This window comes from Balaenoptera acutorostrata, chromosome 9, assembly GCF_949987535.1.
Source record: "Balaenoptera acutorostrata chromosome 9, mBalAcu1.1, whole genome shotgun sequence".
Taxonomy (NCBI): domain Eukaryota; kingdom Metazoa; phylum Chordata; class Mammalia; order Artiodactyla; family Balaenopteridae; genus Balaenoptera; species Balaenoptera acutorostrata.
Genome location: NC_080072.1, coordinates 73200108 through 73224184, shown reverse-complemented (window position 1 = coordinate 73224184; position 24077 = coordinate 73200108). Strand labels below are relative to the sequence as shown.

General features: G+C 40.4%; 1 protein-coding gene across 5 annotated transcripts in view; it reads right to left on the bottom strand.

Annotated features, from left to right (window-relative positions):
• Positions 1–24077, bottom strand: part of AMOTL1 (angiomotin like 1) — a 164136-nt gene that overhangs the window by 72504 nt on the left and 67555 nt on the right. For 4 of the 5 annotated variants that reach the window (XM_057552091.1, XM_057552092.1, XM_057552093.1 and 1 more), the window contains one exon: positions 993–1139. In XM_057552091.1, coding sequence (XP_057408074.1) covers positions 993–1139 — 147 coding nt within the window. Of the gene's footprint in view, positions 1–992; positions 1140–1318; positions 1347–24077 lie in introns of those variants that run through there. The other variant, XM_057552094.1, reaches the window with a different exon arrangement.

Genomic DNA, 24077 nt, shown 5'->3' with positions numbered 1-24077 from the left:
GCATGTGGAGTAAATTCAAACTTATTCCTCACCTTCAGAGAAGGTGTACAGTAACTGAGATATAAACCAGAAGTTCAACAACAAAAATTTTTAAACAACAAAAACAGATCATTGAAAGTCCACACAAAATGAATTGCCAAATAATTGTAATAAGTGATGAACAACCCTAGGAAAGCGATTAACAGTGTGGGTTGAGTTGAGCCATCACTCACTCTACAAATACCAACTGCCAACCTGTTATATTCAGGCATTCTGATAGTTGCTGGGGTTAGGAGAGTAAAGTGGACAGTCCTTACCTTCAGGGCTTAATGAAACAAGCAAATTCAAATAAAAATCAACATTTTAAAATAAAATGAATAAAAATTCAAATAAAAATATATATCCAAAGGAAAAAGATTTTTTTGGATGAATAATAAAAGGAATGGTGTCTCATTAAGCATGAAAACTACTGAATTTCCTTTTCATAAGCACATTTGGCAAGAACCCTGAGATCTTCTTTAAAGTGGTTTTGAAGCTTCCTTTTCATGGTTTAACCAATCTCATAAACCCTCAAAAATAGGCAGAAAGTTTTTACAAAGGAAGCAGTTCCTTCCCGACTATAGTTTTGAATTTCTCTGAATTTCTGAATCATTTGCAAAAAGAGGTATAAATGAAAGCAGAGAAGAAAAAAAGGAATGAAAGATTCTGGGAAAGAGTACAAAAGAATATTTAGGAATTAGAAGAAAATTAGGGTATAAATGGTATAATTCTGAAGTTCCTACATACTTAGGAAGTCTGTTGAGAGGGTCACATGTTATAGTAAAAGTCGATTAAAACCTTGTTAAGGTTTACCAAACATTAAAAATAAGGCACCTACCAATACAGAGACAACCAATAATCGAATATGCTGATATTTAAAACAAGGATACAGAAAAAATTATGCAAAAGAGCGAAAAATGAGAAACATGAGATTGTTCTGCTTTTCCAACACAAGTGCCAATAAAAGAACTTACCAACTTTTTCCCTGATGCTACTGTTTGCCTCCACCGTCAAAGATGCTTCATGCCTCCCAGAATAGAGCTGAAAGTCTGGGAAAAAGTAGTTGGGGTCTTCCAGAATCTGGATGGGACTACTGGGGTTGTAACAGGCAGGAGGGGGACCTGGGGGCAGAAAGCAAAGTGCATATTAGTGCCAGTGAAGTCCTCCTCTCCCTCTTTGCCGTGTGACTCACACTAGCTGTTCTCCCACACACATTTCCACTGGCAGTGGCAGCTCTGTCTTTTCGATTCATAAAATTCCAAAGTTACTATTCAGAATCATCACAAGTCTAGCCACCCACCAAAATGACCCATGAGGTCACAATAACAATTTTCAAGACACGCTGAGCGAAGGCAGGGACCCTTTCTCACAACCTACTTCCACGGGCAGCAGCAGAAACACTGGCAGAAATCAAGTCCCCTGAGGAACTGGACAAGTCACTAAGTTTGGAAAGGTCAAGGTGGGGGAAAGGAGGGAGGCAGGGAGGCCAGAAAAGGAAAACTAAAAGGGGAAGGGCAGCTGTCTCTTGGAATGCATGAAAGATGCAGAGAGGGGTGGTCATTTTGCCAGACCACGTGTTAGCAAGGGCCTGTCCCAACCCAGAACAGAGCGCTCAGCCCCACTCTGAGAGTTCTGGAGCCCTGTGTGGCAGTGTGAGCCCGGGTCACGGGTTCTGGCCCTCTGCCAGGCACTGGCCTTTCAGCTCCTCTGTATCTGCTTCACACTCAAAGCAGAGTGTGCTTCCTGTTTCAATTAAACGTGACACTGTGTTCAATTCTACAGTCACTGAACACGAGCTACCACGACAGCGACACCGATCTGGCATCTACAACATCGTGGGAACACTCAGCGGGATGGGTCTGGGCTGTCTTTCCTCTCTGCACTAGTTTCTCTGCGTGGGCACCAAGTTGAAGGCTCTTTCTGGGAAAAGTAACTTAGTTTACTCTGGGGAAAGAGTCAGGTTATTTTTTTTTTAAATTAAAATCCTTGCCCCCAAGGATTCCTCAATATACGCAAATCAATCAATGTGATACACCATATTAACAAACTGAAGAGTAAAAACCATATGATCATCTCAATAGATGCAGAAACAGCTTTTGACAAAATTCAGCACCAATTTATGATAAAAACTCTACAGAAAGTGGGCACAGAGGGAACCTACCTCAACATAATAAAGGTCATACACGACAAACCCACAGCAAACATCATTCTCAATGGTGAAAAACTGAAGCATTTCTTCTAAGATCAGGAACAAGACAAGGATGTCCACTCTCGCCACTATTATTCAACGTAGTTTTGGAAGTCCTAGCCATGGCAATCAGAGAAGAAAAAGAAATGAAAGGAATACAAATTGGAAAAGAAGAAGGAAAACTGTCACTGTTTGCAGATGACATGATACTATACATAGAAAATCCTAAAGATGCCACCAGAAAACTATGAGAGCTAATCAATGAATTTGGTAAAGTTGCAGGATACAAAATTAATGCACAGAAATCTCTGACATTCCTATACACTAACAATGAAAGATCAGAAAGAGAAATTAAGGAAACAATCCCATTCACCATTGCAACAAACAGAATAAAATACCTAGGAATAAACCTACCTAAGGAGGTAAAAGACCTGTACTCAGAAAACTATAAGACACTGATGAAAGAAATCAAAGATGACACAAACAGATGGAGAGATATACCATGTTCTTGGATTAGAAAAATTGATATTGTGAAAATGACTATACTACCCAAAGCAATCTACAGATTCAATGCAATCCCTATCAAATTACGAGTGGCATTTTTCACATAACTAGAACAAAAAATCTTAAAATTTGTATGGAGACACAAAAGACCCCGAATAGCCAAAGCAGTCTTGAGGGAAGAAAACAGAGCTGGAGGAATCAGACTCGCTGACTTCAGACTATACTACAAAGCTACAGTAATCAAGACAATATGGTACTGGCACAAAAACAGAAATATAGATCAAAGGAACAAGATAGAAAGCCCAGAGATAAACCCACGCACCTATGGTCAACTAATCTATGATAAAGGAGGCCACGCACCTATGGTCAACTAATATATGACAAAGGAGGCAAGGATATACAATGGAGAAAAGACAGTCTCTTCAATAAGTGGTGCTGGGAAAACTGGACAGCTACATGTAAAAGAATGAAAGTAGAACACTCCCTAACACCATACACAAAAATAAGCTCAAAATGGATTAGAGACCTAAATGTAAGGCCAGACACTATAAACCTCTTAGAGGAAAACAGGAAGAACACTCTTTGACGTAAATCACAGCAAAATCTTTTTTGATCCACCTCCTAGAGTAATGGAAATAAAAACAAAAATAAACAAATGGGACCTAATGAAACTTCAAAGCTTTTGCAAAGCAAAGGAAACTACAAACAAGACAAAAAGCAACCCTCAGAATTGGAGAAAATATTTGCAAATGAATTAACTGACAAAGGATTAACCTCCAAAATATATAAACAGCTCATGCAGCTCAATATTAAAAAAACAAACAACGCAATCCAAAAATGGGTGGAAGACTTAAACAGACATTTCACCAAGGAAGATATACATATGGCTAAGAAGCACATGAAAAGCTGCTCAACATCACTACTTATTAGAGAAATGCAAATCAAAACTACACTGAGGTATCACCTCACACCAGTTAGAATGGGCATCATCAGAAAATCTACAAACAACAAATGCTGGAGAGGGTGTGGAGAAAAGGGAACCCTCTTGCACTGTTGGTGGGAATGTAAATTGATACAGCCACTATGGAGAAGGTATGGAGGTTCCTTAAAAAACTGAAAATAGAATTACCATATGAGCCAGCAATCCCACTACTGGGCATATACCCAGAGAAAACCATAATTCAAAAAGACACATGCACCCCAATGTTCATTGCAGCACTATTTACAATAGCCAGGTCATGGAAGCAATCTAAATGCCCACTGACAGACGAATGGATAAAGAAGATGTGGTACACATATACAATGGAATATTACTCAGCCATAAAAGGAACGAAATTGGGTCATTTGTAGAGACGTGGTTGGATCTAGAGACTGTCATACAGAGTGAAGTAAGTCAGAAAGAGAAAAACAAATATCGTATATTAACGCATATATGTGGAACCTAGAAAAATGGTACAGATGAACTGGTTTGCAGGGCAGAAATAGAGACACAGATGTAGAGAACAAACGTATGACACCAAGGGGGTAAAGCAGCAGGGGGCGGGGCTGGTGGTGTGATGAATTAGGAGATTGGGATTGACATGTATACACTGATATGTATAAAATAGATAAGTAATAAGAAACTGCTATATAAAAAAATAAATAAAATAAAATACAAAAATTCAAAAAAAAGGCCTTTTCTACTAAAAACTGTATATATACATAGATATAGACATATATATATGGTAGCTAAACATGAATATCAATTAGATTAGTTACAAATACAAGGAAAAACAATTTAGAGAGTTAATGGCTAAGGACATCTTAGTGCCTTTTCCGTTAATGTGTAACTATAATGGATCATTGTATAGTTTGTCCTGGTCTTCTCCTCGTCACGTGTAGAATTAATCCATATCAAAACTTTCTTGGGCTTCCCTGGTGGCGCAGTGGTTGAGAATCTGCCTGCCAATGCAGGGGACACGGGTTCAAGCCCTGGTCTGGGAAGATCCCACATGCCGCGGAGCGACTAGGCCCGTGAGCCACAACTACTGAGCCTGCGCGTCTGGAGCCTGTGCTCCGCAACAAGAGAGGCCACGATAGTGAGAGGCCCGCGCACCGCGATGAAGAGTGGCCCCCGCTTGCCGCAACTAGAGAAAGCCCCAGCACAGAAACGAAGACCCAACATAGCAATCAGTCAATTAATCAATCAATCAATAAATAAATCTTTAAAAAAAAAAAAAAAAAACTTTCTTGTACCCAAACCTGAAGGTTTGTCCACAGCTGTCCAGGTGTGTCTAAAGTTTACCTCGACAGCTTCCCTTCCATCCTGGATATCCTTCCCCTAGCATTCTGGACAATGAGCCCTCCCCTCTGATTCTCCACTGTTGGTGGAGATAAGATAGATGGTACAAAGCATGCCAAGAGACTTCACAGCGTGCGGCACCTCATTGGGTCATCAGAATCCAAATTTTGCCAATTCATTAATTTACCATGAGAAACACGGCTGCCAGAGGCAACAGTCTCTTATGCCCTCCAGGCCAGCTAGCACATTTACTGTTTTGACATTTCCACAAGAAGCCAAATTACAACATGGAAGTTGCATGGTGAGCGAGGAATCCCAGTAAGGGAGGTAGATGCATGCTCAAATGATGGATGCCACTAGGTAGAGTTGTCTGATGCCTCCATAGCCCTCAAAGGAATTTTCCCACCCAGACACCCAAGCAGCACCCATTTCACGGTGGCAATTTACCCGAGTTGTAGACAAAGCTTTTAGGAAAAATATTATCTGAGATGCTTGTGTTACTGACTGTGGAACCCGAAAAGGAGTGGGCAATACCAAGCCTCAGAATTAAATCTGATTACTTTGGTCTATAGTTCCAACAGAACTTGTTTCAACATTTAGTCAATGTGTGCCTGACATGTTCTAAGTCCCAGGCGCCACGCTATAGCGATAAACAAGACAAGAACTCTGCCGTCAGGAGTCTCAGAATTCAGTAGGAAGCAGACGTGTTGGCTGGCAGTTACGATGCAGGGTAGCGTTGGCTGTAACAAAGGCTTGTTCTAGATACAGTGGGAGCTCAGGACAAAGGGCCTAACCCTGCCTAAAGGTCAAGAAAACCTGCACAGAGGCCAAGGAGCTTAAGCTGATCCTACTTCAGTATCTGATTTTCACAATGAAAGAAAATGCATTTTTATGATTATATATTACCAATAATACAATCATATAGAGAACTGCTGTTAGTCTTATGGTATGTTTCTGTTTAATTTTATACATTAAGATTTGTACATACAAATTTGGAATCATACAGTGTCATGCTGCTGTCACTTAGCATGATAACATGAGTTGTTCTCCTGCGATGTAATAAAAATACATTAAAAAAAAAAATCCTTGCCCCAGAGATAATTCCATTAGAAGAAAAATCATGTTTTTCAGCCATCAATTCAAACAGGTCATTTGCAATTCTTGCTAGGATTGTTATCTACCCATTTCCCATAAGGCCAAAGCTAGTAGTAAGCAACTAATTATTCTAAGAGGCTGTAAGATGGAAATTTACTCAACTTCTTCCTGAGTTTCTCTACCTCAACCCATGAAATAATATTTGCACGTGTGCTCACATGTATCATAAGCATGTTTACACTAGAGAGAAAAAGAGAAAAAAGATTTTGACCACCAGAATATTTATCTTACAATGTTAAAATAAATAATGTAGTTGTGACTTAGATCTTAAGGATAAATAAAAACAGAGTATGAATGACATACTATATAAAGATCAGCCTAAAATGACAGTTCCAATGCCTGTGACAGTATCTGTCAGCGTTCTCTTTTTGGCCAACCCAGAAAGGACTACCCTGGAAAGAAACTCAGCCCTTTCTGGGCCTCATCTTCTACATCTATAAATCTAAAAGTCAAGGCTAAAATTAGGATCCAAAGGCAAATCCTGGCCTGGCTTCTACTTCAGGCAGGTGGAAAATATTGGTGGAAAGTTGGAGAGACGCACAGAGCAACCTTGGCCACGTGTTAGGATCACCTGGAGAACCTTGCCAATGCCAGTACCCCAGTCTCACCCAGACCTAGTCAATCAGAATCACTGGGACAGGGCCCAGGCATGTGTATTTTATAAGGCTCTTCATATGATTCCGATGTGCAGCTACCGCTGAGAAGCCCTAAGCTAGATGGAGAACAGTGCACACAGGCAAAGAAACAAAAAAACACCAACACACCTTCTGCACCCTCCGCCCCTCTCCCACCAAATCAGAGCCAGTGAGGAGTTGAGGACGCATACGCCTGAGTAAAGAAAGTGTGACAGATACACATTACTATACATAAAATAGATAAACAACAAGGACCTACTGTGTAGCACAGGGAACTATATTCAATATCTTACAATAACTTATAACGGAAAAGAATCTGAAAAAGAATATATATATATATTTATATATATATTTATATATATATATATATATATATATAAACTGAATCACTTTACTGTACACCTGAAACTACACAACATTGTACATCAACTATACTTCAATTCAATTAAAAAAAAAAAGTGTGGTGTTCTATTACGATCTAGGTCAGGAATGGCACATGCCAGCAGATTACAACTCTTTGGGTCCTACCATCTAATCATGTGATTAACAATTTTAAATGATAACAGAGAGTAAACTGCCAATGAAACTGTGGCCTACCTAAGAATATATATGTGTATATGTATGGGTGTATAAAGGTGTGTGTAGGGAATGTGTGTATGTATAGATACATGCTTTCAACATGGAGCCCAGTTAAGAACCCTGCAGTAAGCCATTCCCAACATCACAACACTGGTATAAACTGCTTTTCCACACCTTATCCAACGGCCTGCCGAGTGAGAGTAGGCCCCAGGGCTCCAGGCCACAGGGCGCTATAGAGAGAGCAGAGCTGGAAGGGGGGGCCTGAGCTCAGAGGGCACCAAAGATGCGCCGCCTCTCACCATTTCTTCGGCAGGCCTCAGTATTAAGAAAGAACTAGGACTTCCCTGGTGGTGCAGTGGTTAAGAATCCGCCTGCCAATGCAGGAGACCCGGGTTCGAGCCCTGGTCTGGGAAGATTCCCACATGCCGCGGAGCAACTAAGCCCGTGCGCCACAACTACTGAGCCTGCGCTCTAGAGCCCACGAGCCACAACTACTGAGCCGTCGTGCCACAACTACTGAAGCCCGTGCGCCTACAGCCCATGTTCCACAACAAGAGAAGCCACCGCAATGAGAAGCCCGCGCACTACAACGAAGAGTAACCCCTGCTCGTCACAAGTAGAGAAAGCCTGTGCACAGCAACGAAGACCCAATGCAGCCAAAAATAAAGAAGGAAATACTTAAAAAAAAAAAAAAAGAAAGAACTAATGCTCTTCGTATGCGCACGCACACACACACGCACACACACACCCCTATGCAGACTGAAGGACAGGATGCCCAACTCCATATGAACAGTCATCTAAGACTCAGTGGCCACACACTGACCGAGAGTTCCGTTCCCACTCTGCCCCCTCTCCTTGGAAGTGCAGAGAGAAGTCCGGCTGAGCAGATGATCCGGACAGACCCTACGGACAGCCAGGCCCAGGAATCATCACTCCACTGAGCCAACAGACAACCCAGTGAGCTATCCCAGCACTGCCACACCCGAAAGGCATCATTTCACTTCCAGCTCCCTCACCTGTAAGACACGGTAAAATGACAATAACGTGTATCACAGGGTGGCACGACATTCCTGGGCTACACAGTAAAAATGCAAGAGAGACACCATCCGCCATCCCACGTGCACATAATCTTTCCGTTCCTGTTCTAGTGCAGGATCTTTGTTAGGAACTCCGGTAGCACGATTTGCGTCTGTTTTCTTATGTAAAAACATAGGGTATATAGTGTAACCAACAGGGTCAAGGATCTCTGAAATCAGAAACTGGACATCAATACCTGTCATAAGCAGAAATTCGGTTTTCCTTGTTAGCAGGTCTCCAGCCCTGGGAGCAAGAACTGTGAGAAACCACAGGAGATGCCCGGACACCACCCCTACCCGGTGAGTGCTGCGAGGCCTGGCTGGGGCCCAGGGCCTAAGTGACAGTGCAGGTTTTAGGGGAGTCCACAGCTGACCAAGGATTCTGCTTCTATGTAATCTGTACATGGAGTTGCCTCTCAGGGTTTCCATGTAAGGTTCTCTTGACTTAGTAACTTGCAGTCACCTACTTTCAACCCAAACCTTCATCTAAGGACCATGGCTCACACAGCTTTAGTCTGCGTGGGGAAAGTGGCAGAAGCAACAGCAAACCTGCCCAGGGTCTCCCTCTGGGCAGGGGGCTTGCAGCCCCTCGGGCTCCTGCCTGAAGTAAAGCTAGACATTTGTTTGTGCTGTACTCACCAGAGGGTGAAATTCTGCAATTTCAGTTTGAGGGTTCAACGTTTCTGCCTTATATTGATGATGACCCATTTCAACAAGAACAGTTCCTTTCTCATTGCAAAAACTGCATGCCATTTCTCAACAAAAATCCTTTGCTTCTCTCTCTATGAGCATGACTACTTTTGGCTGGCTTCTAAAGCACTGAAAACTTCCTTCCCATTATGGTTTTACTCTCTCACTTTCTTTGTAACTGTCCAGAGGCCTCTAGGTAATGTGACCCTGAACAAGACTTTTTTCCCCTCCCTCCATAGTAGGGATAACAAAGGCCTCGTTGTTGAAGGAAAAATGAATCAAGGTAAAAATGAAGTGAGTTTCCTGGGGGAGGCAAGAGGCACAACAAGAATCCTGGTCACCTGCTCATCTGTTTCACCTCCACTGTAACTGATTCATTCCCTAAGATCAGATCCGGAATCCATAAATAGACCAACATTAAGAGGCTCAGGAGTCTCCTTCGGGTGTAAACACCAGAGGACATTCAAACCGTCACCCCACTATCATCCTGCACTCACACAGCTGGGAATCACCTGTCCTTAATTAAACTCCACTGCCAGCATGCCACTCCCTTGCACATAAACATATCGGCTACAGCTTCAAGTTCAAATTCTGTTCGGTTTTCAAGGCTGTCTACACTCGGCCCCCTCCTTTAGCTGTCAACAGTCCTGCTGGTCCCCTCAGCATCCCAGCATCCCGTGAACATGCCACCCTCATTCTCCAAGGCCCTGCTGGGAATGCCATCCTCTAGCTGCACACTCCCCTCCCCAAGTCCTCTAAAGTTCATCCCGATACATTTACCTCTTCAGGTTACCTCCCCTACAGTGGCCTGCCTTCCCCCAACGGCCACGGTAATTATGATCGAAAGCGCACAACTGAGCACTTAAACATCAACTGCCTAGTAGTTTGCAGTAGTCACTTACTATAGGCTGGTGCATCCAACAATCCCACTCCTGGGCATATACCCAGACAGAACTCTAATTTGAGAAGATACATGCACCCCTGTGTTCACAGCAGCACTATTCACAATACCCAAGACATGGAAACAACCTAAATGACCATCGACAGATGAATGGATAAAGAAGATGTGGTACATATATACAATGGAATACTACTCAACCGTTAAGCAGATGCACATATCTAAAAAACAAAAAGACTCACGGATACACAGAACAGACTAGTGGTTGCCAAGGGGAAGGGGCGATGGGGGAGGGAAAGACTAGGAGTTTGGGATTAGCAGATGCAAACTATTACATATAGGACGAATAAACAAGGTCCTACTGTATAGCACAGGGAACTATATTCAATATCCTATGATAAATCATAATGGAAAAGAATATGAAAAAGAATATGCATATGTATAACTGAGTCACCTTGCTATACGGCAGAAATTAAACACAACATTGTAAATCGACTATACTTCAATAAATATATATATATATATATATATATATATATATATATATATATATATATATATATATATGCTGGTGCTAGTGCCCTGGTGAAGCTTGAAGACAAGGCACCATACGGGTACTTGCTACTTTCTGTATAAGGTATATGTTCCCTTACTACCTGCTGACTGATGGAGAACTTGGCATATCCTCTGGGATGGTGTCACTACCAAGTTTAATGAGAGGGTCCCTTCAAAGCCAGTCTCTGAGAGCTCCCGATGATTCCCTGGCCCTCTCAGTTCTCTAAGATGAGGAAGCACTCGCTCTCCCCTTTGCTCTGGGGCCTTCACTCACTGCGAAAAAACTCCCAGGTGTCACTGCGCCCAAGTGCAAGACTTTCTGCCAGCTCCATGGAAGCCAAAACCACCTAATGCCTTTAAAAACAATTCCACTGTCGAGATTAGAATAACCTCCTCTAACAGAGATTTTAACCACAAGCAACAGAACAATTCTGTGGCTTCTACCTTCCTTTTCAAAGAGCTAAGGAATTTACTGAGTGCGCCTGCGGCCTCAAAGTTAAATGTAAGCAACTAAGCCTTCGGATTCTGGCAGAACTGGAGGTTTCTCCGGGGAGTAGAATACTCTGCTCAGGGAGACAGATGCCCTAGAAACAATGTTTTTAAAGGGAGCATGGAGACTCCACGACCAGTACCTGAAAAATAAGGGCTAGTCTGTTCACAAGCCCTCATGTGAAGCCAAGCTCCCTCCCTGGGGTAGCCAAGTCACACTCTTGAACCTGAGGCCTGAAGGAAGCAGACAGGTCCTGGCACCCCCCTCTATGAACGCCTGCACGCAGCACACACACTGAAAAAGCAAACAGGGATCTCCAACACTAAACTGAAGGCACACACCTGAATACACCTTCTCACCCCTTTTCTCCCAAGGAACCATTATTTGAAACCCAAGTTGGGGGGAGTGGGGAGGAGGTGGGAGTGGGGAAGATTTCTAAAATTCCCAGCCTCTACAGATATGGTCTTCCTGGGCATGGAACTTGAATTTGAATCCCTGGAATAATCCATCTATTGTAGAAAACAAGAAAAATAAATACACCTATTTAATTTAGACTCTCTCAAAGTGGAATTTGTGATGAATACCTTTAAAGTTGTGCGAAGTTTAACTTTGTAATGCTTATTTAAAAATATCTCTGAGATAGTATCAGTGTGAACCAAAATACAGAATGTATGCTTAACCTTTAAAGTAACAATTGAGTTCAACAGGGCCCTGTGATGTGAGCTATAAATAACAAAGAAATGAGTAAGCCCATCCTTAGCCTTAGGATATTTTGATTCCATTCTGGAGACAACATGCATGCAACTATCCAAACTTCATGGCAGAGTAAGTGCTCTATCAAAGGGACACAAAGCTTTGGAGGCTCAGGAGTAATTCATTACTACCTGATGATTGACAGAGGTGATTCGGAGCTAAAATGGCAAGGAGAAAGAGACTCCTGAGTTGAAGTGGAAAAAAGGAGGATGTTCATCTGCTTCAGGGTGAGGAGAGGGTGCTAGTGAGGAAAGATGAGCCCAAAAAGGTAGAGGTGAAGCATAGGGACTGAGTCACCAAAGTGTTTGGTCTCTTTAAGCAATGGAGAATTCATTGGTGCTTGGGTATGGGTAAGGAGGAGGTTGAAGCTGTATCTGCAGACCCAGAATCCAGGATTTGGTTTTAAAAGCCTATAGAGTTATCATATGATCCACCAATCCCACTCCTGGGCATATATCCAGAGAAAACTCTAATTCGAAAAGATACATGCACCCCAATGCCCATAGCAGCAATACTTACAATAGCCAAGACATGGAAGTAACGTTAAGTGTCCATCAACAGATGAATGGATAAAGAAGATGTGGTACATATATACAATGGAATATTACTCAGCCATAAAAAGGAACGAAATAATGCGAATTGCAGCAACATGGGTGGACCTAGAGATTATCATACTAAATGAAGTCAGAAAGAGAAAGGCAAATACCATATGACATCTAAACTATGATACAAATGAACAGAACAGAAAGGGGGTGGGGGAGGGATAAATTAAGAGTTTGGGATTATCAGATACACACTACTATATATAAAATAGATAAACAATGAGGTCCTACTGTATAGTACAGGGAACTATATTCAATATCCTATAATAAACCATAATAGAAAAGAATATGAAAAAGAATATATACGTACATATATGTATAACTGAATCACTTTGCTGTACACCAGAAACTAACACAACACTGTAAATCAATTGTACTTTAATAAAAATAAATAAATAAAAGCACTAGTACATTATTTTCATAACACTACAGAAATGGAAAATAATTTAGAATTAGGTGGTTCAACTTTCAACTACTACCTACCATATCCCTGATAGTCAATCACCTCTAATTAAATACTAATAGTGTTGGAGAACCCTGAACTCACTGTGTGAGCCTTGGAAGCTGGGTCTACCTCCCATTACAGAAGCCAAAAGGTCCCCTCCCTGTTCTAGCAGTTAGGAGGACCGAGGCCCAGTCAACTGATATTCCAACCAAAGACTTTGAATCTTGAGGAAATGACAGAAAAATAAAGGATGTTGATAAAGTATCTATGGTAACAGTACCCCCAGGAGTCCAGGAGCAACATTGGTATCCATGGTAGCCGCCATCATCACAAGACAAGTAGCCTACCCCTGCCTGGGTTGCCGGTATATCTTCACCTAGGTTCCTGCTCATTTTCTGAGCCTTCCCGTTAATATGTGAGCTGCCCAATGTACTCCAATAAATTCTTCTTTTGCTTAAGTTAGCCAAAGTTACTTTGCACTACTTACAATCAAGGACTTCTGATAGACATATATCATAGGTCTATATGTGGAATCTAAAAAAATTATACATATGAACTTATTTACAAAACAGAAATAGACTCACAGACATAGAAAACAAATTTACAGTTACCAAAGGGGGTGGGGGAGGGATAAATTAGGAGTTTGGGATTAAAATACATATACTACTATATATAAAATAGATAAACAACAAGGACCTACTGTATAGCACAGGGAACTATACTCAATATCTTGTAATAATCTATAATGGGAGAGAATGTAAAGAAATAATATATACATTTATGTATAACTGAATCACTTTGCTGTACACCTGAAACTAACACAACATTGTAAATCAACTATATTTCAATAAAGTTTTTTTAAAAAAGAACTTCTTATAGATACAGAGACTTACTTTACAAAAAACTTTAATTGTTCTGACCCCTATTCTAAGAACACAACACTGTATGGTAAGTACTACATGACTTAGCACAACCTGCCTTGAACTATAGTAACTCGTGTCTATTGCCCCAAATATCCTTTGCACAAAACCTAGAGAAATACTTGCAGTTCCCCCAAAGTTTCCTCCACCTGGAGGGCCTTTCTCCCTATACGGATCAAGGAAACTCTTACTTCGGCACACACTAAATGCTAAAATATATACCCTGACTATCCAAATGTCTCTGGAAGCCCTCCTCTAGTGCCACTTCCTCCAGGAAGCCATCTACCCCTCCTCCCCCAATTTTGTATATGCCACTCACCTGCATTCCCATCACATTTCATGCATATTTATGCTGCAATATATTACATTGCCTGTGTATTTAATTTTTTTAGTTTTTTTTCTCTCCCCATTAACTTATAAGTTGATTAACAGCAAGGACCTTGCCTTATTCACCTCTTGTATCTCCAGTTTCCAGCAGGAATAAGATCAAAGTAAGTGCTCAGTACATATTTATTGAATCAACGACACATCGGCATATGTTCACAGTTCCTAGCAGTTTCTAGCACATAATGGACACTCAATAAATATACATTAATGGAATTAAGATACATTTTAAAATAAGCAATTACAAACATATTCTTAATTCTACAGAGCTTAACTCAAAGGCGAGTTGTCTGTTTCAATCTACTCAGGAGACCAAGGTTTGGTAAAAGCTAGTGGGGGGAAAAAAAAAAAAAAGAGAGAAAGCCATCTAGTGCTAAAACAGGTTAATTACAAGCATGCTGTGATCCAAATTCTGCAGGGGCTTTGTACATGTTAGAGGTAACAACATCACAGGGATTTTGTAGCTTAAACACAAATTCACATTTAGAGAAAGGGGCTCTTTGGTTCCATGAAACACCCACGGCAGGTCCCAGAGCCCTGGGACTGTGTGCTAAATACAGCCCTTGGTTTCTGCTTCCTCACACGTCTGAGAGCTGGTGCAGTCAGGAGACCTCTAAGGGTATCCACTCACGCACCGTAAAAAAAATAAATACATAAAAGGAGTCATCTCAGTCCCACCACCCAGAGTCACAGGGAGTATACAAGGAGAGCGTCCACGATAAAAGGACCCTATCTACCAAGAGGAAATCAGTTTTTAAATTTGGGTTTTACTATCAAATCCAAAGGCTACATAAATATCTTGACTCAAGTACACATAATATCATAATTCATATTTCATGTTGATGTATTTGGTGTTTAACTTAGCTAAAACTAAAAGTACCTGGACTTCAGAGATTCCTTTCCTCAGATAAGTTTTTTTTCTTTTAAACCACTTTATTAAGGTATGATTAACACATAAAAAGCTGTACATACTTAATGTATACAGCTCGATGAGTTTGGGGATAAGCATACACCGTAAAAGCATCACCACCATCAAGGTCACAGACATATCCATCACGTCCCAAAGTTTTCTCCCACCCCCTCTATTATTTGTGTATGTGTGTGTGTGTGTGTGTGTGTGTGGTAAGATTGTGTGTGTGGTAAGATCTTAATCTATCCTCTTAGCAAATTTTCAGTGTACAATACAATACTGTTAGCTCTAGGCACTATGCTGTATAACAGATCTCTAGAACTTACTCGGATCAGTTTTAATAAATAAGCCCTATATTAATTCAACAACTGAAATTTAAATAATCTTTAAACATACCCTATTTGTTTATACTTCTCTCAGGACCACAAAGGGATTCTTTCGGGTGCCCTGGCTCACACTTTGTTCCCAGTGAGGAAAAACAATTATTATTAGCAGGTAAGCTCCATTGCTCAAACGTGTTTCTATCACTGTTTGCAGACAGTAAGTACTTAATGTTTTGGGAACAAAGGAAAACAAACAGGATGAAGAGCCTTAAAATAAACCCCAAGACTTAAAGTGACAACATGAATGCACAGCTGTGCTCCTCAAAGCTCCCTCTCACCCACACTGCAGAGAGAGGAACAGTTCAGACGCGAGGACCTTAGGACCCTCCAGCCTGCCGGATCCTAAGAGAGCGTGCTGTTGCAGCTTAGTGACACCGAGAGGTCTGCCAGGCAGCAGCGTTTCACAGGCACTGGGACTCTGGAGAGGCAAGTACATTTCTTCTTATCACTCCCGCCCACCTCATCAGTCAGTATCGGCTCATGGATGAGCTACATAATTTAAAGCAACCAATATTCCCCAAGAAATTAAACATCCCTTTAGTAAGAAGAGTATAATCAATAATAGCAGGAACTACCGTTTACTGAGGTCCTATTAAGTGCAGGGATGATATAAAAATTATTGTATTTAATTATCACCCTATTCCCATTGTACAGACAAGGATACCAGGCCCACGGTGGTAAAGTCACGTCCAGAGTCACAAAACTAGCCAGCAGCACATCTCCTAAGCCCTTCCAACAGCAAAGCTCTTTTTACGATGCTATTCTGCCTTCCAAAGATCCCCCAATCATGCACACTTAATGTTTTTAATTGAAGTATAGTTGATGGACAATATGTTATAGGTATACAATATAGTGATTCACAATTTTTAAAGGTTATACTTCATTTATAGTTATTATAAAATATTGGCTATATTCCAGGTGTTGTACAATATAACCTTGTACCTTATTTTATACCTAATAGTTTGTACCTCTTAATCCCCTACTCCTATATTGCCCCGCCCCCCTTCCCTCTCCCCACTGGTAACCACTAGTTTGTTCTCTATATCTGTTGAGTCTGCTTCTTTTTTGTTATATTCACTAGTTTGTTGTATTTTTTAGATTCCACATGTAAGCAATATCATACAGTGTTTGTCATTGTCTGACTTATTTCACTTAGCATAATACCCTCCAAGTCCATCCATGTTGCTGCGAATGGCAAAATGTCATTCTTTTTTATGGCTGAGTAGTATTCCATTGTGTGTGTCTGTAGATACATATTTACCACATCTTCTTTATCCACTCATCTGTTGATGGACACTGAGGTTGCTTCCATATCTTAGCTATTGTAAATAATGCTGCTACGAACACTGGGGTGCATGTATCTTTTTGAATTAGTATTTTTGTTTTTTTCAGATATATACCCAGGAGCAGGATTGCAATACACACTTAATTCTAAGTCCTCTTTTCCTGCCTAATTTCTTATATTAATATTAGAGGAGTTTTAATGAAATGTCCTTGCTTGTGGATAATGGGGAAGGGCTCTGGGAAAGTTTCCTTCCCTCCATACACGCCTGCATAAATGCCAGTATATATGAGGCAGATTTGTGTTATTTCTTATAAAAGCTTAGAGTAATAAGAGCACACCACCTGCCAATCACCAGAACACCAAGGCAGTTGATGAAACCACCCTTCCCATCCCTTCCATTTGGCCACATATTATTTTCATGATGGCGTCTCCACTTTAACAGTGAATCCTAAATCTGTGGTGTGTCAAAGTTACTCATGGAACATGTTAAAATGTCACCTCCAAGCCCCCATGTCAGACCTGTAACATCGGGATCGCCACAAGTACGGACCAGAAAGGAAGTTTTTGGCTATGCTTCACGGTTGATTTGAATGCAGAGTCAGGTTTGGGAAGCTTGTACTTCTCTGCCATATAAGATCTTATACAACACATGAACTGAAAAGTTGTGGTAAACTGAAACTTTATAAATCGATCACATTTTAAGCCAAAACATGTTAGACCTGAAGAATCCAAACAATGATGAACAATTAAAGGAGACAACTTTTCCTAAAACCAACCAGCCAACCAATCTGCACTGACTCTTTAAAGTGAAAAATCCTTTGCATAAATGTGTTACTTTTTAATAAATTCAGATTTGAAGTCAATAGTTTTAGTGCCCTGTATTTCATAATAGCTAACCCGAATGACTGGTAAGGGAATATGACTATTTCAGCTACATCTAAAATATTGTTATAAAGATACAATAAAAAAGTTATCATACAAAAATATACATCTAATTCAACATGATGAGAAAAAGCCTGGGAAACTGCCTACCATATTATATGATAAATACTTCTAAATCTGAAACTGAGAAATCACAGGGCCAACTATGCCAGCAAGTCATGTAAAACAAGCAGCTATCTAATTATAGGGAAGGAAGGCAAAGAAAGTAACGTTACTGAGCACGACATGATACACAACCATTATCTCAGATAATTCTCACATCTCCGAGAATTAGGTTTCATTATCTCCTTTTTTCCTAAACAAAAAGCAGGAATGTCATGCTCTGGGTCACACAAAAATAAACAAATGGGACCTAATTAAACTTAAAAGCTTTTGCTCGGCAAAGCAAACCATAAACAAAACTAAAAGATATCCCACAGAATGGGAGAAAATATTTGCAAACGAAGCAACCAACAAGGGATTAATCTCCAAAATATACAAATAGCTCATGCAGCTCAATATCAAAACAACAAAAAACCCAATCAAAAAATGGGCAGAAGATATAAATAGACATTTCTACAAAGAAGACATAAGGATGGCCAAAAAGCACATGAAAAGATGCTCATCATCACTAATTATTAGAGAAATGCAAATCAAAACTACAATGAGGTATCACCTCACACTAGTCAGAATGGCCATCATCAAAAAATCTACAAACAGTAAATGCTAGAGAGGGTGTGGAGAAAAGGGAACCCTCCTACACTGTTGATGGGAATGTAAATTGGTACAGCCAATATAGAGAACAGTATGGAGGTTCCTTAATAAACTAAAAAGAGAGCTACCATATGATCCAGCAATCCCACTCCTGGGTATATATCCGGAGAAAACCATAATTTGAAAAGATACATGCACCCCAGTGTTCATTGCAGCACTATTTACAATCACCAAGACATGGAAGCAACCTAAATGTCCATCAACAGATGAATGGATAAAGAAATGTGGTATACATATACAATGGAGTACTACTCAGCCATAAAAAAGAATGAAATGATGCCCTTTGCAGCAACATGGATGGACCTAGAAGTAAGTCTTACTAAATGAAGTAAGTCACACAGAGAAAGACAAATATCATCTGATAACACTTATATGTAGAATCTAAAAAAAGTGATATGAATGAACTTATTTACAAAACAGAAACAGACTCACAGACATAGAAAACAAACTTATGGTTACCAAAGAGGAAAGGTGGAGGGGAGGGATAAATTAGGAAATTGGGAGTAGCATATACACACTACTATATATAAAATAGATAAACAACAAGGACTTACTGTATAGCACAGGGAACTATATTCAACATCTTGTAATAACCTATATGGGAAAAGAATCTGAAAAAGAATATATATATTATATATACACATATATATAATATATATATATATAACTGAATCACTTTGCTATACACCTGAAACTAACACAACATTATAAATCAACTATACTTCAATAAAAAATAAGTAAATTTAAAAACAAACCTTTTCTTGGATATTCCTCTATATTCTATTACGTTAAAATCTACTGGTCCATCTTTCACTTTGAAGGGACTTTTCTTTTTTTTTTTTTTCTTTTTTTTTTTTTTTTTTTTTTTAAATTGAGGATCTTGAATCAGATGCGTATGTTTGATTGATTGATTGATTGATTGATTTTGGCTGTGTTGGGTCTTCGTTTCTGTGCGAGGGCTTTCTCCAGTTGTGGCAAGCGGGGGCCACTCTTCATCGCGATGCGCGGGCCTCTCACCGTCGCGGCCTCTCTCGTTGCGGAGCACAGGCTCCAGACGCGCAGGCTCAGCAGTTGTGGCTCACGGGCCCAGCCGCTCTGCGGCATGTGGGATCTTCCCAGGCCAGGGCTCGAACCCGTGTCCCCTGCATTAGCAGGCAGATTCTCAACCACTGCGCCACCTGGGAAGCCCTGAAGGGACTTTTCTTTACCAGTGCAGGATTTCCTAACATCGTACATTGGTCATTGGGAAAATAATGGTTCACCGAACTATGCAAAATCTTCCATACATGGAAATATTTCAAGTAAGCAATATCGACAAAATTGACAAAATCACATTTCTTACTACAACACAGATCACAACCATCAAAAAGTCTTTTACGTATTGGGAAGTTGTCAAGCTCATGGTGGCAAATCCAAGTTTTCCAAGATTCTAATTTTCTCTTGAAATCTTGAGTTTTATCACTGGTAACAAATACTGTCCATTGATTTTCTTGACGTAACAGTCTCCCTTTATTCACTTTTGAGAAAACAGCTATCAAATATCTAACTCAGCATAACCATAGTTTGTCAATTGTTCTTTCAACTAAAACTGAGAAAAGCTGCTATTAAGGTCACGATTCAAGTGCTTGTCACACAAGGGCTCCTCCTCAGTTTGCTGCAGCAGCACTTTATGTGTACTTCCCACTTCGTCACGCAAGACACTAAACAGATGTACTTGAGGTCGGAGATTTAACAGAACTGATCATTTGTACTGCTTCAACAAGAACATTCTTAAGTGAAACGGGCTTTTTATATTGTGTGCTGGTGAGAAGCAGCCTGACTTCTAGTACAGTCGGGGGCCACTGCCTTGATTCATGTGGACCCACCTGCAGTTTTACCCACTTTTGCTTTTGGACCATCAGTACAAACGTCAATACAGTGAAAAAGGCGCATGTCTTAGTATTACTAAGAAGATAACTTTTAGGTCTCAGAAACCCCCAGGGTTCCACAAGCCACACTTTGAGAAACACTGTTCTATGTTCTATAGCCTTTTCCAGCAAAAAATGTGAAACTTAAGGAGAATTTTAAGATGAAAAAGGTTGCAAACCAGTCATACTTGAAAATGATTTACCTCCCTGCCCAGGCAAAGGAAGATGCCCACAGTCCCCAAAAGCTGGTGAGACATACAGAGAAGACGTACAGAGGCCCTTTGATGCAAAGCGCTGCTTGAACTCTATTTGTCAGAAGAACGATCCTGTTGATTACAGAAAATGCATCTGAAGAGAGAGAGCAGCCCCTCTAGAAAACACCTGCACAGGAATGCATCTTCTTGCCCTTGAGGAATTCTTATAAAAGGGAATAAAAATCAACAATGATATTTGATTGGCAAAAAGCCTCCATGAGATTACTATTAGGAGGTGGGGAGAAAAGACACTGTAATAACTTGCCTGGCAGGAAGTCAGGCAATCTTTGGACAAAGGGAAGGATGTTAAGACATGATGACTGAAGAGAAAAGAGAATGATGCTGTCAAGCCAAAAGACTTGAGTATTAGAAAGATTTAAAGGATAAAAACGGCAGAGGAGAAAATACCCACTGAATGGAAAGGAAGGATGTACCATGCTTTTTGTTCTGTCTCGACAAATCTGTTTCTTAAACAATGTAAGAATCCAGGCTCTACCATTTATTAGCTATGTGAACTGGAGCAAATGAGTTAACTTCTTGGTGCCCATTACCTTACCAAGAAATGGGGATAATAGGACCTACTACATAGGACGGTTACAAAGCTTAACTGAGACAATGGCAAGGGCTATGAGCAGTGTTCCAGCACACAGTAAGTGCTCAATACATTTTAGCTTCTTTTTATGAGAATGGGGAAACGGAACAAGAATCGAGGCTGTTGGATGGACCTAGAGATTATCATACTAAGTGAAGTAAATCAGAAAGAGAAAGACAAATACCATATGATATCACTTATGTGTGGAATTAAAATATGACACGAATGAACTTATTTACGAAACAGAAACAGACTCACGGACATAGAGAACAGACTTGTGGTTGCCAAGGAGGAGATGGGGGAAGGCTGGAGTGGGAGTTTGGGATTACCAGATGCAAACTATTATACATAGAATGGAAAAACAACAAGGTCCTACTGTATAGCACAGGGAACTATAGTCACTATCCTGTAATAAACCATAATGGAAAAGAATATAAAAAAAATTTTTTTTAATTAAAAAATAAAATAAAAACAAAACAACAAAAGAAAGAATCATCGCCGTAAACTTCACTTTCAAGAGAGGATCCAATCAGTGCGCTTTTTAGGAACAGCAGCAAGATGCTCAAGCAAACCAGAGATGAAGGCTTTTAGAGTGTTATAGGTCAGACTATTCGGCTGACTGACAAACAAGACTAAAATTACATTTTCAAGTTTCCAAGAATTTGGAATAAGAGACATCTTACAACACACAATTCCTCAGAAAATAAGCATAATGTTGTGGTCCTACTATCAAAAACCAAAATAAAAGAATACATGGTGTCATCCAAAAGCTCTCCAAAACTCCTAACCTGTCTGGCCACCCTGGCACACAGGAGCCTAGGTGGACCTGGAGAAGGTGTCAGGAGCCAGAATCTAACCTGAACACCCTCGGCTGCTCCGGACGTTCCACCTTCAGACAGAAGGACAACAGGGTAGTTATTTGGAGTCGGGGAGAGAGGCAGATTTGTCCTTTGTACTGAGAATTACAAATAATTTAAAAAACCCTCCTCTCCTTGGCACCTGTGCTCCATGACTTTTCTTTCAATCCACCGGTGGTACAACAGGATGGAGGTCAAGGTGTGAATTCCAAATCTCTTCTCCGCATCTCCTGCAGTGAGTCCAAACCTTTCACTGTCAATGGAGGAAAACACTGACCCTTTACTACCTATGATCCTGAAAGCCTAGTCCTTCAGGATCATCACACAGGTGGCAACTAAAAGCCTATTTTCATCCCCAAGCAGTGAGTCTTATAACTGGCTAATAAAATGAAAAATCAAAGAATAAAAATGGCTGACCTCGCGTCAAGATGTATAACGTATCAGTTGACTACAAAGACCCGCTAGAACATTTCCTCTAATGCCCAGTGCAACAAGTAACTGACTAATTCCTCCAAGTCAAGGGTTTCAAAACTGATTTACAATAATTTCTCTGAAAAAAAATGCCTGAATCAATATGACCGGAACATAATGTAACATTTCTGGAGATCTGAATCTCAGGTTTGAATCAACACAAAGGTCATCAATGTGAGCAGATTTCACTGCTGTATTGATGAGGCTTAAGTTTAGCTCAGTGTAGATTTCTAGGTGATAACCAGAATTAAGAGCCTGAGGGTTGTTTTCTTCTTAACTTCTTAAATGGACGAGCAAACAACAGATCACAGATTCCTAAATCCTTTTTCTATATGATGAAATAAGGCAGATTTTGCAAACAATGATGTATAACTAGCACTAATTTTCCACTGGTCTTCCCAGATAGAACAACTCACTCAAATCAAAGAGAAAATGGAAAGGTGAATGTAGACATAACCCGTGCTGTCGCCATAGAACATGTCTCATATGACTCCCTGACATGCCCCACCTGGTGGTTTTCCAAGGGCTCCCCTCCTTCACCTGGGAGAACTTACTGAATCTGATCTGGTCCTTGTCGGTCACGATTCCAGCCACCTGAGTTTCCTGCCAGTCCTCCAGGGCTCCACGTCCCTTTTCAACAAATGGCATTCTTCAGGTCTAAGACCTGCACTGTTCCTACCCACTTCTAGTTCTCAGACTGGCTGTCACTTTCTCCAGGGAGACCAAAAATGACAGTGCATCACAAACCAAGGATCATGATTTTTAAATTATGACTTAAAATGTGATTATGATTTTTTAAAGGGGGAGGGCAGGAAAAAAGAAAGAGAAAAGAAATTTTTAAAAAGCAAAAATAAAAGACCAGGACAACACTGATTTAGCCACCCTATCAGACTCAGAAAGCAGCTGATTTATGTGAAGGTTCTGAGCTATCTTTGGATGATTCCTCTAAGAGCAGTTCTTAGTGAAAAAGAGCTGAAGTAAAAGGCCATGGAGGTCTTTAAGGCTGCAAGTTAAGTCGAGGGCATTAGAGGGCTACATACAGCCAATGAAAAGAAGTCTGCCAATTCCAACACTTTTTTAAACAAGATGACTTTTTCAGAACTCAATCCAGAGCATATTCTATCACTGAACTGCTCGGCAGTGCTGATGACTCTGGTCTGTTCTATGGGTGCTGATCAACTTCCACCCAGCAAGTGTCCAGGGCTCTCACAGTCCAAATCTTTAAGAAATGGGAAACGTCATCAGCAGAGGGCTTTCAAGTGTATCACCCAGTACCTCTTGCACATAGAACACGTATGTGAATTTTTACACTAATTCTATCATCACTTTGCACCTTCAGTTACTACCTATTTTAGTCACTATCCCATTTCAACAATGGGTAGAAAAGCATCTTCTTGGAAGATAACTGTGGTGCTTATATTTAAAAAATGAGAATCACTGTCAGCAAATATTTGTGTTATCTATATACCCTTCTCCCCCCCACCCTCAATTCAAACAACACATCATGTTAATTGATGTTTCTAATGATGATTCTGAACCATCAAGAAAAA